The 19,292-nt window shown below is 40.3% G+C and overlaps 1 protein-coding gene across 1 annotated transcript; it reads right to left on the bottom strand.

Moving 5' to 3' along the window:
* Window positions 1-11,909: 11,909 nt before the first annotated feature.
* LOC105795840 (uncharacterized) lies at window positions 11,910-12,617 on the bottom strand. The gene has a single exon (XM_012625498.1). The coding sequence runs from the start codon at window positions 12,615-12,617 to the stop codon at window positions 11,910-11,912; it is 708 nt and encodes a 235-aa protein (XP_012480952.1).
* Window positions 12,618-19,292: the final 6,675 nt, after the last annotated feature.

The following is a 19,292-nucleotide window of genomic DNA, read 5'->3' on the forward strand; positions in this document are numbered from 1 at the left end:
GTCTAACCTCCAAACCAAGGAAAAACTTCTTTAAACCCAAATCTGTCATCTCAAATTCTTGTGTCATTTTGTTCTTAAAATCTAGTATCATCTCACCATTGTTCCTCATAAAAATGAGGTCATCGACATAAAGAGCAACAAATAACATATTACATCCATTCTTCTTCACGTAGAGGGCATGTTCATAAGGACATTGTTTGAACCCGTTCTCATTGAAGTATGTATCGATACGAGTATTCCATGCCCGCGTTGCTTGCTTCAACCCATAAAGTGCCTTCTTCAAGATTAGCACATTTTTCTCCTCTCCATTTTTTATGTACCCGGGTGGTTGTTCGATGTAGACTTCTTCTTCGAGCACACCATTCAAGAATGCTGACTTGACATCCATTTGAAATATCAGCCATTTAAATTGTGCCGCTTGTACAGTGAGCAATCGGATTGTCTTTATTCTTACAACGGGAGCAAATACCTCGTCATAATCGATCCCCTCCTTTTGCTTATATCCCTTTGCAACAAGTCGCGCCTTGTACCGTTCTAACTCGCCTTGAGCATTCATCTTTCTTTTGAACACCCACTTTACACTAATGGGTTTACTTCCTTTCGGTAATTTCGTTAACTCCCATGTGTTGTTGCAGTCAATTGCTTTAATCTCCTCATCCATAGCAGTTTGCCACTTCTTGTCTCGCACCGCCTCTTCAAAACTTATATTCTCAAAATCTACCAAAAGACATACAATATGTACCTCATTTGTTGAATCGTACAAATCTTGCAAACTTCGCATTTTTGGTTATTGCGGTTCATCTTCATCATCAGTAGATTCAGGATTTGTCGGTATGATTGTTGATGTAGCGATTGATGATCCTCAATCTTTGATGATAACCTCCGTTGAGTTATTCCAATCCCACTCGCTTGCTTCATTAAATCGTAAATCACGACTTACCGTAACCTTCTTACTTATCGGGTCGAGTAACTTGTATCCTTATGTTTTCTGATCATACCCAATAAAAATAAACCTTTTGCTTTTTATCTTCGAGCTTAGTTCTTCGTTGATCCGGTACATGTGCATAGGCCTCACTACCGAATACTTTGAGATGAGAAACTGATGGTTTTTTCCGCTCCAAGCGTCTTGTGGTGTTTGATCATCCAACTTCATATGTGGACATCGATTTTGCACATAGATGGCACATTTTACAGCTTTCGCCCAAAATTCTTTCGGCATCTTCTTGATCTTGAGCATTGATCGAACCATGTCAAGAACAGTCCGGTTCTTCCTCTCGACTACACCATTTTGTTGGGGTGAGTACGGTGCGGTTAGGAATCATCTTATGCCTTGCTCCTCACAATACTCCATGAAAGTTGTCGAAGTATACTCGCCACCTCTATCAGATCGTACAGATTTGATGTGTCTACCAATTGCTTTTTCCACCATCACTTTGAACTTCTTGAACACCTCGAATGCCTCAGATTTTTCTTTAAGAAAATAAACCCAAGTTTTTCGTGAGAAATCATCGATAAAAGAAATGAATACCTTTTATCGCTAAAAGATTCGGGGGTGACTGGTCCACATATGTCGGTATGAATCAATTCGAGAAGTTGCTTAGCCCGATATTCTGCCTTCTTTTGAAATGAAATTCTCGCATGCTTGCCAAGCACACATTCTTCACAAAATTTTCCCTCATAGTCCATATCTGGTAGCCAATGCACCATATTCTTCTTCGCCAACTCGTTTAGACCACCATAATGTAGATGGCCAAAACGGAGATGCCACAGCAACGCCTTGTCTTCAACATCGACTCGCAAACATTTTCTTCGAACGCTTTTCAAATTCAACTTGAACATGCAATTTCTCTCCATTTCAACTAGAGCGACCAAACGCCCTTCCTTATCTTTCAAGTGTAACACCCGATCTTTCATAAATACCGAATAACCTTTTTCCATGAGTTGCCCCTTTCTCAAAATGTTACTCTTGAAGTCTGGTACGTAATATACATCTTGGATTGACCCAACTAACCCATCCTATTGTAAATAACAAGCGGTACCTTGGCCTTTTACCTCAACCTTTGACGCATCTCCAAATGACACATGTCTCATTTCAACCTTTTGCATCTCTTTGAATAGGTGCTTGAGCCCGCACATATGGTTGCCTGCACCCGTGTCAAGGTGCCACACTATGTTGTTGTTGGTGTTGACTTCGCTGTGTGCCATCAAGAGAAAACCTTCTTTTGCCTCCTCATTTTCCGTGGTTAGGTTGGTTGTCTCTTCTACCCTTTTTGAGACGCAACATTCTTTCGCAAAATGTCCCGCCTTACCACAATTGTAACACTTATCAGAGTTACAATCCTTCGCATAGTGACCATATTTGCCACACTTGTATCACTCAACATTGGAATAATTTGACCATCCGCCTCTTCCACGACCACGTCTTCTTTCACACCAATTTTGTTGGTTTGAATGCTCCTTCTCCTCATAATTCCCTTCTTGACCTTGACCTTTTCCACCACGACCATTTCCTCGATCTCCACGGCCTCTACCTCAAAAACTCTGAGAATAGAGAACTTTTTCGTCTTTATTGATGCCTTGGTTTGAAGTGCTTGCTCGAGTGTCTCATCTTTCTTCTTCTTCTTACGTTGTTCATGTGCCTCGAGAGAACCGGTGAGTTCATCGACTGTGACTGTTGCTAGATCCTTTGACTCTTCTATGGTACATACGACATTCTCGAAACTGTCAGTTAATAATCTCAAAATCTTCTCCACAACTCGTGCATCGGTTAACGTTTCTCCGTTTCAGTTGAGTTGGTTCACCACGGTTTGAACACGCATATGTAGTCGGAGACACCTTCTGATTCCTTCATCTTCATGCCTTCCAGCTCGCCACGAAGAGTTTAAAGGCGGACTTGTTTAACTCGGTTGGCTCCTTTGTACACCTTTGCTAAAATGTCCCACGCTTCTTTTGAAGTTGTCGCACTTACAATCTTCTCAAAGCCTGACTCGTCAACAGCTCGAAATAACATGTACAATACCGCCTTATCTTTCGATCGCATTTCTTTCAACGTCTTGTTTTGAGCTGCCGTATATCCCGCAGTAGTTGTCGGTTCTACGAAACCTTATTGGACCACCTCCCAACCATCTTGAGACACAAGAAGAGCTTTCATTTGGATGCTCCAATTCTCATAGTTCACCTTTGTTAGTCGAGGCAATGACATATTACAAGTTACACTCTCCATAGCTCAGATACCAAATTGTAGAAATTGTTCATCACATTATATCAAAAGCTTACAAACTATTTATAGGCTATAGTCTACCCTTTAAAAAAAACTGGAAATATTAATATATAATAATAGCACCAATGACTCTTGACCTTTCGTTCTCCTAAAAGAAAAAACTACTAATTTAAACCCATTAAAAACAACATAACTCTTGACATTTCATGACTCTTGACCTTTCATATAACATAACTCTTGATATTTTATTTAAGTTTATTCAACATAAAGCTCCACCCATTTAGCTGAAAAAACTTCATCTTTGAAGCCTCCACCCCCACCAAGGACGAAACCATCATCAGCACAAACAATCACACCATAACCGGTTTTATTATTAGTGACAATAGCATCGAAATTTCTTTTTGCAAAACCGCAGGGTGCCTTTTCCCAATTTTTGCAAGCAGGGATAACAAGAAGCAAAGGTTTATTAACCAGGTTGTGGATCCGGAAGTCCTAGCAAAGGGTTTTGGCTCTATCTCAGACGACTTTCGCTTCTTCCTTCTTGTCCCAAAAAACAAAGTTGTTGCGATTGTTCGAACTATTACACAACGTAATAATAAAGTCGGCAGTAGCATTCTTGTCCAACACACACATGACGTCCTCGATCTAATCAATGCAGCAAGAGTAATCCCTAACAAGAAGCTTGTTATCAAGACCACCACCTATAATAAGAATGGTTCAAGCTTTTGGATAGTCTTTGAGGGCGTGGATGAGGGTTTCTACACTCGTACCGCACCTAGGGAAATCCATTCTAAAGTTTTGACGAATAGAGGTAATTTTTGCATTCGTAGGAAGGATCTCATGTCCCACACTCCAAGTGAAGACACAAATTTTTGGGAAGGTTTTGAGCTTCCATATTGTTTTCTAGAAGAATCTGTGAAGGTCGAACCCCACCTGCTTGAGAAGGAGCCAAGAGTACGCAGACTTGGAACTGTAGAAACTGTGAGGGTTGTAAAACCATCATTCTGTCCCTCGGGCCATTAGAAACAATTGGTAAATTGCATATTTGGTCCCCCATAAAATTTCCATATAACTCACCCTATCTTTGTTCTAGCTTCTTTGATTGTCAATCCATAAGTCATTCACCTTTCTTTCATGAAAAGTCAGTCTAGTTGGGTACAGTGAGTCATCGTTTAAACCTTCAAAGCCCCAGTTACCTTAGAGAATATCGATGTTGTTTCTGTCACCGAGCTGCCAACTAAAACCATTTTCGAGGGCCTTAGCAGCAGCGGGGATACTGGACCGAGTGTAAGACGGTTTGTCAATAGCTTTGGGATGGAAAAGGTCGCCACTAGGGAAATACTTTGAGCTAAGCACTTGATAGCACAATGTATCTTTATAGGTGAGGATTCTCCAAACTTGTCTACCAAGGAGAGCCAACTTAAAGAGGTGAAGATCACGAAAGCCAAGACCTCTCATTCCCTTGGGATGGAAAACTCTTTCCCATGCAAACATTGACCAACCCCTACCTTTCTCTTTGCTAGCCCACCACATACGACATATCTTGGATTGCATGTCTTCCAAAACACCCCTAGGAGTAAGGAAAACTGAAATTACATAAGTTGGGAGTTATTGTAAGATAGCCTTAATGAAAATCTCTTTACCGCTATAGGATAGGAACCTCTTTGACTAGCTATTAATCCTGCAAGAGAAGCGGTTAATAATGGCATGAAAAGCCAAAGACTTCTTTTTAACAACAGGGAGGGGTAAGCCAAGATAGTTATCCAACTTGTCGACAACTCTCATCCTAAGTAAGTCACCATAATGTTGATGTTGGACCATAGGAGTATTCGGACTAAAGAATACAATTGATTTGTCGTTTATTTTTCGACCTGATACTTATTCAAACTCCCTAATAATATTCTAGAAGGCATTGACTTCACTTTTTTTGTTCCTAACAAAGAGAAATGCAACCTCGACGAAGAACAAATGATTAATATGAGGGTCATTTTGGCTAGCCTGAATGCCCCTAATAATATTAATGCTTTGACCATGTAAAAGCATTCTAGTAAATGCCTCCATACAAAAATAAAAAAAAAAGAGATAAAGGGAGAGGGGGTCACCTTGTCGAAGACCCCTTTCGGGAACAATAACCTCTGAGAGTACCATATTACACTTAACCACATATCTCATCGACTGAACACACTACATAATCTTATCAACCCAAGCATAGTCAAAACCAAACTTCTTCATGACTTCCTCAAGAAAATTTCACTCAACGTGGTCATAAGCCTTGCTCATGTCGAGCTTTATGACAAAGCCTTTATTAGGGCCATTCTTCAATATATAAAGGTAGTGCATCAACTCGTGGCCGATAATAATATTATTGTGAATCATACGGTCCTGGATGAACGCGCTTTGGTTCTGGCTAATGCAAAAGGGAAGGGTAGCTTTGAGTCGACCAGCAAGGATGATAATAGGATGAAAGTTAGACATAACATTAGGATCCTTAATCTTAGGAATAAGGATGATCATCGTATCATTTAATCAAGAAATGTACCTATTTCCATTCAACACATCATGATAAAAATTAAGAACCTCTTTACCCACCACCTCCCAGTTCTCTTTAAAGAAAGGCCATCAATCACATGGGCTTTGCAAGGGCCCATCTGCTTAAAGGCTTTAAGAATCTCACCGTCCGTAAAGTCCCTAGCTAGTATATTGTTAATAACCGGGGTGATGTTCTTCTGTATGTAACTCAAGTTAAGCTCACCATGAGGGGAAGCTTCTAGCTTAAACTGGCTATGAAAGCACTCCCACACAACCATACAAATATCGTTAGTATCATTCGTCCAAGTACCATTTAACAATTTTGTTTTTCTTCAATCTACTAGTGGCACGGACATGAAAAAAATGTATGTTTCTATCCCCTTCTTTGAACCACTTATTGCGCGATCTCTAAGTCCAGTAACACACCTCTTTTGCATAAAGGTGTCCAAGCTTAAGTTGGGTAGCTTTCAACATCTTTGCACTATTCTCCCGATGAGGACCATCAATAATCTTGTCAATCCTTATCACCAACTCACGGATTTGATTTTTCATCCTTTTATAACGATCATGTTGCCACAGGCCAAGCTCCACACCTACTTTCTCAAGCTTCTCATTGATATTTCTATCATTACTATTCCAAGCTCTCTTACTAATGTATTTGGAGTCCTTCTCTTTCACCCAGCACGCTTCATATTTAAAGAAAAGCCTCGGATCTTTAAAGTTCCTCTCTTGGTTTGCGCCCCAACGTATCCATCACAATCGCATCATGGTCAGAGTTTGTTTGTCTAACCACTGTAGTTGCAAGAAAAGGGAATTTATCAATAGCGTTAGCAGAAATAAAGAACCTATCCAACCACTCTTTGACCATGTTATTCCTATCACGATTATTGACCCACGTGAACCAGTCTTTGTTAGTTTTTATGTCAACGAGAGACAACTCCTCCATAACATCTTTAAAATCCTCCATGGTTACCCTAGGTTTCCTCCACCCCCCACTTTTTCAGTATCGCTTATGATGGCATTAAAATAACCACCCATAACCCAATCCTCTCTATCCGAGCTGCCTCCAATTCTTAGGATATCCTAATACCGTTCTCTCAAGTTTGGATCCGCATGGTCGTAGAAACCAGTGAACCTTGTGTTGTTATGGTTCTCCATTCGAACAAGCAAATCCATGTGGTGTTTGGAATAGTTTTGTATAGACACATCGACCCCATCTTTCCACAGTAACGCTAACCCTCCACTTCGACCTTCCGAGTTCACAGCTAAGCAACCAGCCATCCTGCAAATATTACGAATACAAGAGAAGTTATTAGAGTGCATTTTTGTTTCGCATAAGAAGACAATGTCAGGGTTATTAGCAACGATAAGTTGTTTAAGTTCCCAAACTATTGCAGGGTTCCCAAGCCCGCGGCAGTTCCAACAAAGAAGCTTCATTGTTCTTGGCGGGACTGGTCTTCAACCACCGCCTTGCAAGGTGAAAGACAATCTGCTAACTTCCTTTGAACTTGTCTAGTAGGACTCTCCTCGTTATTTTCCCCATTACTTCCTTTCATTCATTTTCTTTTGCATTTCATTTTACCCATTCCATCCCTTGTTGTTTTCGTTAGTCATTTCTCCATGGGTGAGTAGGATTCAGACTCCTCTTTCACAACTCTGGCTTTGTCTTTTCCTTTTGGCATTGTGAGATCATTTTCTTCCCCATTCCCTGTTGAATAAACTTAAATGAAATAGAGTCATTGGTGCTATTATTAAATATTAATATTTTCAGTTTTTTGTTGTTTTAAAGGGTAGACTATAGCCTATAAATAGTTTGTAAGCTTTTGATATTATGAAATTAACAATTTCTACAATTTGGTATCAGAGCTATGGAGAGTGTGACTAGTAATGTACCATTGCCTCTACTAACAAAGGTGAATTATGAGAATTGGAGCATCCAAATGAAAGCTCTGCTCGGGTCTCAAGATGGTTGGGAGGTGGTCCAAGAAGGTTTCGTAGAACAGACAACTACTGCGGGATATACGACGGCTCAAAACAAGGCGTTGAAAGAAACACGTTCGAAAGATAAGGCGGCATTGTACATGTTATTCTGAGCTATTGACGAGTCGGGCTTTGAGAAGATTGCAAGTGCGACAACTTCAAAAGAAGCGTGGGACATTTTAGCAAAGGTGTACAAAGGAGTCGACCGAGTTAAACAAGTCCGCCTTCAAACTCTTTGTGGTGAGCTGGAATGCATGAAGATGAAGGCATCGAAAGGTGTCTCTGACTACATCACGCGTGTTCAAACCGTGGTGAACCAACTCAATCAAAACGAAGAAACATTAACCGATGCACGAGTTGTGGAGAAGATTTTGAGATCATTAACTGACAGTTTAGAAAATGTCGTATGTGCCATAGAAGAGTCAAAGGATCTAGCAACACTCACAGTCGATGAACTCACCGGTTCTCTCGAGGCACATGAACAACGTAAGAAGAAGAAGAAGAAAGAGGAGACACTCGAGTAAGCACTTCAAACCAAGGAATCAATCAAAGACGAAAAAGTTCTCTATTCTCAAAGCTTTTGAGGTAGAGGTCGTGGAGATCGAGGAAGTGGTCGTGGTGGAAGAGGTCGAGGTCAAGAAGGGAATTATGAGGAGAAGGAGCATTCAAACTAGCAAAATTGGCGTGGAAGAGGCGGATGGTCGAATTATTCCAATGTCGAGTGCTACAGGTGTGGCAAATATGGTCACTATGCGAAGGATTGTAACTCTGATAAGTGTTACAATTATGGTAAGTTAGGACATTTCGTGAAAGAATGTCGCGTCTCAAAAAAGGTGGAAGAGACAACCAACCTAACCACGGAAAATGAGGAGGCAAAGGAAGGTTTTCTCTTGATGGCACACAACGAAGTCAACACCAACAACAACATGGTGTGGTACCTTGACAAGGGTGCAAGCAACCATATGTGCGAGCTCAAGCACCTATTCAAAGAAATGCAAAATGTTGAAACGGGACATGTGACATTTAGAGATGCGTCGAAGGTTGAGGTAAAAGGCCAAGGTACCGTTTATTATTTACAACAGGATGGGTTAGTTGGGTCAATCCAAGATGTGTATTACGTATCGGACCTCAAGAGCAACATTTTGAGTATGAGGCTACTCATGGAAAAAGGTTATTCGGTATTTATGAAAGATCGAGTGTTACACTTGAAAGATAAGGAAGGGCGTTTGGTCGCTCTAGTTGAAATGGAGAGAAATCGCATGTTCAAGTTGAATTTGAAAAGCATTCGAGGAAAATTACGAGTCGATGTTGAAGACAAGGCGTCGTTGTGGCATCTCCGTTTTGGCCATCTACATTATGGTGGTCTAAACGAGTTGGCGAAGAAGAACATGGTGCATGGGCTACCAGATATGGACTATGAGGGAAAATTTTGTGAAGAATGTGTACTTGGCAAGCATGCGAGAATTTCATTTCAAAAGAAGGTAGAATATCAAGATAAGCAACTTCTCGGATTGATTCATACCGACATATGTGGACCAATCACCCCTGAATATTTTAGCGGTAAAAGGTATTTCATTTCTTTTATCGATGATTTCTCATGAAAAACTTGGGTTTATTTTCTTAAAGAAAAATCTGAGGCATTCGAGGTGTTCAAGAAGTTCAAAGTGATGGTGGAAAAAGCAACTGGTAGACACATCAAATCTGTACGATCTGATAGAGGTGGTGAGTATACTTCGACGAATTTCATGGAGTATTGTGAGGAGCAAGGCATAAGATGATTCCTAACCGCACCGTACTCATCCCAACAAAATGGTGTAGTCGAGAGGAAGAACCGGACTGTTCTTGACATGGTTCGATCAATGCTCAAGATCAAGAAGATGCCGAAAGAATTTTGGGCGAAAGCTGTAAAATGTGCCATCTATGTGCAAAATCGATGTCCACATATGAAGTTGGATGATCAAACACCACAAGAGGCTTGGAGCGGACAAAAACCATCTGTTTCTCATCTCAAAGTATTCAGTAGTGAGGCCTATGCACATGTACCGGATCAACAAAGAACGAAGCTCAAAGACAAAAGCAAAAGGTTTATTTTTATTGGGTATGATTAGAAAACAAAAGGATACAAGCTACTCGACCCGATAAGTAAAAAGGTTGTGGTAAGTCATGATGTACGATTTAATAAAGCAAGTGAGTGGGATTGGAATAACTCAATGGAGGTTATCATCAAAGATGGAGGATCATTAATCGTTACACCAACAATCATACCGACAAATCCTGAAATTACCGATGATGAAGATGAACCGCAACAACCAAAAATGCGAAGTATGCAAGATTTGTACGATTCAACAAATGAGGTACATATTGTATGTCTTTTGGCAGATTCCGAGAATATAAGTTTTGAAGAGGCGGTGCGAGACAAGAAGTGGCAAACTGCTATGGATGAGAAGATTAAAGCAATTGACTGCAACAACACATGGGAGCTAACGGAATTACCTAAAGGAAGTTAGCCCATTGGTGTGAAGTGGGTGTTTAAAAGAAATATGAATGCTCAATGCGAGTTAGAACGGTACAAGGCGCGACTTGTTGCAAAGGGATATAAGCAAAATGAGGGGATCGATTATGATGAGGTATTTGCACCCGTTGTAAGAATAGAGACAATCCAGTTGCTCATTACACAAGCGACACAATTTAAATGGCCGATATTTCAAATAGATGTCAAGTCGGCATTCTTGAATGGTGTGCTCGAAGAAGAAGTCTACATCGAACAACCACCCGGGTACATAAAAAATAGAGAGGAGAAAAAGGTGCTAAAATTGAAGAAGGCACTTTACGGGTTGAAGCAAGCACCGCGGGCATGGAATACTCGTATTGATACATACTTCAAGGAGAATGGGTTCAAACAATGTCCCTATGAACATGCCTTCTACGTGAAGAAGAATGGAGGTAATATGTTATTTGTTGCTCTTTATGTCGATGACCTCATTTTTATGGGGAACAATGGTGAGATGATACTAGATTTTAAGAACAAAATGACACAAGAATTTGAGATGACAGATTTGGTTTTAATGAAGTTTTTCCTTGGTTTGAAGGTTAGACAAGAAAAGACAGGTATTTTTGTGTCACAGGAGGCATATGCAAAGGAAATTTTGAAGAAGTACAATATGGCACATTGCAACCCGGTATCAACACCAATGGAGCCAGGTGTAAAACTCTCGAAATTCGATGGAGGAGAACGAGTCGACGCAAGTAAATACCAAAGTTTGGTGGGAAACCTTCGCTATCTCACTTGCACAAGGCTTGACATTTCGCTAAGTGTTGGCATTGTAAGTCGGTTCATGGAGGAGCCGGTTTATTCACATTGGAAGGCTTTAAAGAGAATCCTATGGTACATTCAAGGAACGGTGTCACTCGGGTTATTCTATTCAAATATGGAAGATTACAAGTTGATTGGGTATTCCGACAGTGATTGGTGCGGAGACTTAGATGATCGGAAAAGTACATCGGGATATGTGTTCTTTATGGGTAACACAGCATTTGCTTGGCTTTCAAAGAAGCAACCAATCGTGACACTATCGACATGTGAAGCTGAATATGTGGCAGCATCTTGGTGTGTGTGTCATGCTATATGGCTCAGAAATTTGTTGGGTGAGTTGGAGCAACAACAACTCGGTGAACTGAGATACGAGTTGACAATAAATCAACGATTGAGTTGGCAAAGAACCCAGTGAATCATGAGAGAAGCAAACACATTGACATTCGTTTTCATTTCATCCGAGATCATGTAAAGGAAGGAAGTGTGAAATTAGTGCATGTGGCAAGTCGGGACCTAGTCACGGATATCTTCACAAAACTGCTACCAATGGTACTCTTCGACAACTACAAGAAATTAATCGGCATAAAGGATGGCATAATCATTTAAGCTTACAGGGGAGTTTTGTTGAATAAACTTAAATGAAATAGAATTATGTTATATGAAAGGTCAAGAGTTATGAAAGGTCAAGAGTTATGTTGTTTTTTAATAGGTTTAAATTAGTAGTTTTTTCTTTTAGGAGAATGAGAGGTCAAGAGTCATTGGTGCTATTATTATATATTAATATTTTCAGTTTTTTTGTTGTTTTAAAGGGTAGACTATAGCCTATAAATAGTTTGTAAGCTTTTGATGTTATGAAATGAACAATTTCTACATTCCCTCCTTATTACCATTGGTCTCTTCCCTCGGGTTTATCTTCTTTTCCAGGATTGCGATCCCATTTCTCCGGTTACATCTAGCTTGGGTTGGCCCTCCTAACTGAGGTCTAAGCCAACTCCCATATTGGAAGTTGAGATTGTTCGTTTCAAGGTGCTCTTCTTTTCTATTACATTTTTGAGTAGTGTCTCCAATAAGGCCGCATATGTAACAGAAAGCAGGTAGCCTTTCATATTTGATCGTACAGACAGTCTCGGTGCCTTCACTGCCAACTAAATGGACCACCCTTCGAAGGGGTCTTAGCACATCTATCTTAACCCTAATTCTGATGTACTCAGTCCACCTCCCATTTTTATCATGGCAGTCAATAGCTACAACCTCCCCAATCGCCTTTCCCACGTCGATGGCCACCTCTCTATCCATTTGCTCAAAGGGGATATTATAAATCCTGATCCAAAAAGGCATGATATTAAACTCATAGTCGTCCATTTCCTGACCCTTAACAAAAGGAAACAACGGAAATAGACTTTGATCAAAAAGCCATGGGGTCAAGTTTAGCATTCTCGTTCGATCTTCGATGTTGCCGAATTTAACAAGTATTGTTCCATCGTTTAAAGCTACAAAGTTAACTTCTTCCTTTGTGAACCATAAGGATTTAAGGACACGATACATAGCTTCTCTGTTGACTTTTTCACCAGACATAATCTTACCAACAGCCCACGCCTCGTACCCCTACATATTTGCTGACTTCTTATTCGTGCTGATAACCCTTTTTTATTCTTCTTCGAAGAGATTTAGTCTTTCCAGCAACTCATTTATATCCTTGGCCATTCTTGAGGTCATAGATGCACTCGAACAAGGAGAAAATACTTTCGCCAAAATCCCAAGTAGACACAGATCCTTCACTGCGATTAAAATAAAAGACAAACTACAAAACCACGAAAATTAAAAGAAACAACAAGAAATTCCAAGAAAACGAAAACAAGAAAAACAAACGAATAAAATGATAACTGAAACAGCAAGAAAGCACCTGTAAAAGTGAAAACCTAAGAACCAAAGGAGGAAAGATGTCGTACAAAAAAGAAATAAGAAAAAATGCACAAACTTACGTTGTGACTCACATGACCAAAACCACAAAGAAGAAATGCACAGGAGCTCTAAGAGAAAAAAGAGTTTAAGCGACCAGACAGAAAATTCATTTATCCAGAATAAAGAGAAAGAGAAAAGAAAATAACAGGAAAGATACCAAGAAACCCTAAAAAGTAAAAGCTACGTACCAAAAAAGATAAAGACCTAAAGCTATGATAAGAAAATACATCTTACTAAACACAAATTATAGAAAATGCGATAAAACTCATGCATGCGATAAAACTCGTAGGGAAAGTCAATGTACCTGGTTGCGCAGCATGCAAAAAAATAGAAACCAAGCAAGAACAAGTAAAATTCATGCAATAAAATGTAAACAGTAGTAGAAGAGAACAAATATAGAGAAAAGGTGACAAAACATTGTAGCACCGAAGAAAAACTACCATCAAATCCCCAGCGCACCCTCACCGCAAAATGGACGCTGCTTCTCCTTCCACGTAGGAACCACCGTACAAGTCTCGAAGAACTCACAAATGACAGCCTTGGGAAACCCCACTAAGCAGGGACACAAAAACAACACCCATACCGCCCAATTATTCTAAAGAAGAACAAAGCCGTTTTTTTTCAAAATTTACCAAAATGGGCCGATTTTTTGATTGTTTACCGAAATGGGCCATTTTCTAGGAAATCGCGTCCACGTCAGCGCGATATCAGGGTATGTGTCAGGACATCGCATCCACGTCAGCGCGACCTACTGACGTGGATGGAAATCGCGTCCTTGAGGGAGCGATTTCCTTCCACGTCAGCAGGTCGTGCTGACGTGGACGCGATGTAGGCCGCGCGTGAATAGTACCCCAACGGTCAAAATTTTGACCGTTGCCCCCCCAACAGTAAAAAAAAACTATAAATACCCCCCACCCCTTTATTTTTTTTCACAAACAAATCCTATCTAATATTTCCTCTCTAATCCTTTCAATTTCCTTCCAAAATTCACTCAATTTCCTTCCAAAATTCTCTCAAACCCATATTTAATTTCAATTTCCTCTCAATTTCCTTCCAAAATTCTCTCAATTCATATTTAATTTCAATTTCCCTCAATTTCATTTTTAAAATATTTTAAAATTTTAAAATTTTTAAAATAATTTTAAATTTTTTATATTTTCATCAATGGTAGGATCATTAATTAGTCTTGATAGGAATCACATATCGGTGGAGCAAATGAAAATGGTAAGTATTAAATTTAATTTTTAAATTTTATTTAAGATTTTTTTATTTATGTATTTTTAGATAATTATTAATTTATTATTTGTTATAAAAGTCTGAAGATCGGGTATTGGAATGCAATATCCGGAATATGCATGCTCCTCCATCATCGTTAGTAGAGAACTACCTGCGGGAAGCGAGTTTTTGGCACGTGGCGACGGTAGCCCGAGGATGCAAGTTGGACCCAAAACTGATCAGTGCGTTGATCGAGAGGTGGAGACCCGAGACGCACACATTCCATCTTCTATGTGGAGAGTGCACTATCACTCTAGAAGATGTCCATCTGCAATTGGGATTGCCGGTGGACGGGCACCCAGTCACCGGGTCTGCCCAATCTAGCAATTGGGAGGTGGTGTGCTACGAGCTTTTGGGCGCTATTCCGGATAAAATGGATGGAGGTAAGGTCGAGATGGGCTGGTTACGTGCCACCTTCCCCGATCCGAATGCAAATTCAACCGAAATTGAAAGAATCCGATATGCTCGATCATACATTCTTCAAATAATTGGAGGTTATCTGATGCCCGACACGTCACAGAGCTGTGTACATCTAAGGTGGCTGCTAAAACTCGTTAATTTTAGAGGAGCCGTTGAATTTAGTTGGGGGTCGACCGTCTTGGCAACATTATATCGGGAGATGTGCGGGGCGACGTGACCGAGGAGAGCAAACATCGGAGGTTGCCTGTCACCACTGCAATCATGGGCACGGTTTCGCTTTCCATTTCTACGTCCTCAAGTGAACCACCCATATACATTCCCACTCGTAACGAGGTAAATTTTATATTACATTTTGGAATTATTATGTAGATTTTGTAAGAATAAAAGTATGCTAAAAACTTATTTAATTAGGTGGAACCATCCGGCAAGTTATCGTGGATTACCGTCTGAACTTGAAGATATACGACTTCTAATGGAGCAACGGTCGGAAGCAGAAGTAAGTATTATTGCAAATAGATATTTCCATACATTCGCTAGTCGATTGATATTTAGTATTTAGTATTTAGTATTATGTATATAACTAATATTTCTATCATGTTCATATAGTTTCAATGGACACCATACGAGGATCCGCAATTGGGCGAGAATCCCGGCAGAGATTTTACAAAATCCGAACGCTATACGCCTTGAAAGTGGTGTTGATCAACTATGCAACCGTGGAGCCCCACTAGACAGACAGAGTGCTACAACAGTTTGGATGTAGACAACCGATTCCTGCGGACCTTGAGGTGTTTGACGATCACCACAAAATCGACCTTCAGCTATTAGGTACGGATTGGCCTAGATACTGGTCCGAGTACACGGAAATGTGGAAAAATCGGCATGAATATCTACCGACTCGGGAACAAATCATCGTTCCGGAGTTAGCGTGCGTTCCAGAATACATGTCATGGTTTAGGATCCATGGCAAGCCGTATTTACTTACGCCAGGGGAGAGGCAACGACAAATACGTGTCAGAAGGGAAAGGCGTGGGCCTCTAAATCCAAGACGAGAAGACTACGAAGGCAGCCCCTCAACGAGGCCCAGACAGTCACCCGGCTCATCATCAGCGGCCATGCAATCACCGTCCCCAACGAGAGCACCGACGCAGTCACCTGACGCAGCAATTCAACAGATGATACCCACGCAACCGCCTTTCCCTATGATGCCAGGTGTGTTTCCTAGCCCTTATATGTACCCTAACCCTTACATGTATCCTTTTCCGAATCCTATGGCAAGTTGGAGCCAAATGCCCGGTTCAGCTCCATTTCCTGTTATGCCGAGCGGACCACCGATATCTAGGCCAGCGGCGCAGGAGGGATCGCAAGGGCGACCGTCGGGGAGCTCCCCTTTTTACCACTCGCCACCAACGTGTATGACTTTCAAACACCGTCGCCGTTAATGATCAAACACCTCCACATACACTATTCTTTGAAGGTGGATCATCGTCCCAAGTCCGACAACCAGATGTCGAACCCGAAGAACCACAATCACCACCGGAGGAAGAACAACAACCGCCGAAAGCTAGAGGAAGGAGGAATCCAGCGCGTAACCGTCGACGGCCGCAATGTGGAACCGAATCCCCCGGGCATAGACATTGATTACCGTATTTAAATTTATTATCTGATGTAATAAAATAAAAGTTTATTTAATATAATAAAATAGAAGTTCTATTTGATGTAATAAAAACCCTAATTTGATTAAAAACCCTAACTTAATTAAAAACTCTAACCCTAACCTAATTTAATTAAAAACCCTAACCCTAACCTAATTTAATTAAAAACCCTAACTTAATTAAAAACCCTAACCCTAACTCTAACCTAACTTAATTAAAAACCCTAACCCTAACCCTAACCTAAATTAAAAACCCTAACTCTAACCTAATTTAATTAAAAACCCTAATCTAACCCTAACCTAATTTAATTAAAACCCTAACTTAATTAAAACCCTAACCCTAACCTAATTTAATTAAAACCCTAACTTAATTAAAACCCTAACCCTAACCTAACTTAATTAAAAACCCTAACCCTAACCTAACTTAATTAAAAACCCTAACCCTAACCTAACTTAATTAAAAACCCTAACCCTAACCTAACTTAATTAAAAACCCTAACCCTAACCTAATTTTACATAATTTGATAATTTTACTAACCATTAACACAATTGTTGGACTTAATAATTTTACATAATTTGATAATTTTACTAACCATTAACACAATTTTTGGACTTAATAATTTTACATAATTTGATAATTTTACCTAATTTAATTAAAAAATTTTGGCTTAATAAATTTACATAATTTTACATAATTTGATAATTTTACTAACCATTAACAAAATTTTGGGACTTAATAATTTTACATAATTTTACATAATGTTAGATTTGGTAAAATGTTTTGACTGGTACTAACAATTAAGAAATTAAACTAATTTGATAATTTTACTAACAATTAATACAATTATCAATTAATAATTGAATAAAATATTTTTTTCTAAAATTACATTCAGCTATTGCGATTAGGGCATGATTGACTTGTATGGCCTGGGTTTCTACACCATCCGCACAACTTCTGTTGACTGGCTGTTTCTCGGATATCCATATTGTTCCGTATTCTAGTGGAGCGAGGTCGGCCCTTTGGTTTGCGACGTAATTCTCTATCCGGTAATAGCTTAAAAGGAGCAAGAGATACGGGCGGCCACTTACGTTCATCTGGGACCGATGGTAAAACGTGTCTCCATACGTTGTACATGTTTCCTAATTTCTACACTTCATCCACATAACTTATCCGATCCAGACGGAGTTTCTGACAAGTTGCAATAACATGAGCGCATGGATAACGAAGTGCATCAAACTTCCCACAGTCACAAGTCCTGTTTCGCAAGTGTACACGATATTGCCCGCCAACAACACCTTGGTGCGGTCTGTCAAACTTCGTCACGCGAAACCATAAATTGTCTCGATCGTGACACATTGTGTGCATGATGTTTGCCCTCACATTCGCCTTGTTAATTTCTTGAACTACCTTACTGCACCATACATGGCCACCCTACATCTGGCCTGCATAAGTTGCTGCTCGCTTTGGAAATAGCGCCGCCAAACGGAAATATGTCTCTCGCAGAATCGATGTTATCGGTAGATGGCGCGTTCCTTTAAGAACAGAATTTATGCATTCTGCCAGGTTCGACGTCATATGGCCATATCGTAGGCCTCCGTCGTATGCTTGTGCCCACTGTTCGAAACGTATGTTACAAAGGTAGTCCGCCCCTTCTCCGTTTTGGGATCGTAAAATTTCCAACATCTCGGCAAAACGATCTTTATTTATTTCATATCCTGCCAATATAAGATCATAGCGAATATTTTATACCACTTCTACCAAGAAAACTAATTCGAATTGACAAACGAAATAATACAGTTATAGACTAAATACCCATGTTGGTCACTTGTCGTCGTTCTCTCTTAGATGGATATTGCCTATAGTAGTTCGAAGCAACATGTCTTAGGCAATATCTATGGTGTGTGCGCTGCCACAAGCTTCCCTCTCGATCAAATGCAACTAGTATACCGGCGCCCCGATCTGAAATAACACATGCCTCCTTAACCTCGAGAGAAAGAAATCCCAGTCATCAGACGACTCCCCCAGTGTTATTGCAAATGCAACTGAAAGAATTCTCCCACCGCCGTCCTGTGCCACTGCAACCAATAGCCGATGAGTATACCTACCGAACATGAAGGTACCGTCAATTTGTACCAACGGCTTGCAGTATGGAAATGCGTCTCGGCATTGCTTAAAGGTCCAAAATAGGCGTTTGAACACTTGGCATCCACGTAGCAATCGGCCATTGTAGTACGCATGTTCCGTTTCAAGGTCTGTGGTGGCACCTGGGACGTATCTCTCTAGCACCTGACACCACAGCCATATTTCATTATATGAGGCGTCCCACCCACTATGCATCTTCTCGAACGCCTTCTCCTTAGCTATCCAAGCCTTGCGGTAAGAGGGCGTGTACCCCATTTGGCTACGGATATTAGCAATTATCACCGGCACTAAAGTCCTAGGATCTGCTTTTATCATGGGCAGTATCAAGCTAGCTAACATAGCTGAATCCATTTTGGGATGATCTTGTGAAACACCTACAGAGGAAGTACATTAAATAATGCAACATTGCAAAATAAAATTATTATTCAAATACATTCAATCCTGTACCTGCAGCACATGTATGTGGACCTTTGTACTTTTTTATCTCCCACAACCCTTTCCTTTTCCTTAACGAGGTGACGATTTTCCATGAACATGTGTCGTCTTGCACCGCACACTTCGCCTCAAACTTATCAGATTTTGATTTAACGACGTGGTAATTAATGCCGTTTTTGATGCTATGCTGTTTCAAAGCACCAATAAAACTATCCTTGTTTGTAAACTGATTACCAACTTCAAGTTCACCGAAATCTACCCCCGAACTTGTATGATCGCGCAACCGGTGTGGTAGATCTGGAAACTCTAACGCATCATCCGCTGACAGATCGACATTATGCATGTGGGCTGGAGGTGAGTA

The sequence above is a fragment of the Gossypium raimondii genome, chromosome 3, assembly GCF_025698545.1.
Source record: "Gossypium raimondii isolate GPD5lz chromosome 3, ASM2569854v1, whole genome shotgun sequence".
NCBI classification, from domain to species: Eukaryota; Viridiplantae; Streptophyta; class Magnoliopsida; order Malvales; family Malvaceae; genus Gossypium; species Gossypium raimondii.

Bases quoted from the DNA above. Each gene is read 5' to 3' on its own strand.
- LOC105795840 (XM_012625498.1), bottom strand. From the start codon at position 12,617: ATGTCTGGTGAAAAAGTCAACAGAGAAGCTATGTATCGTGTCCTTAAA.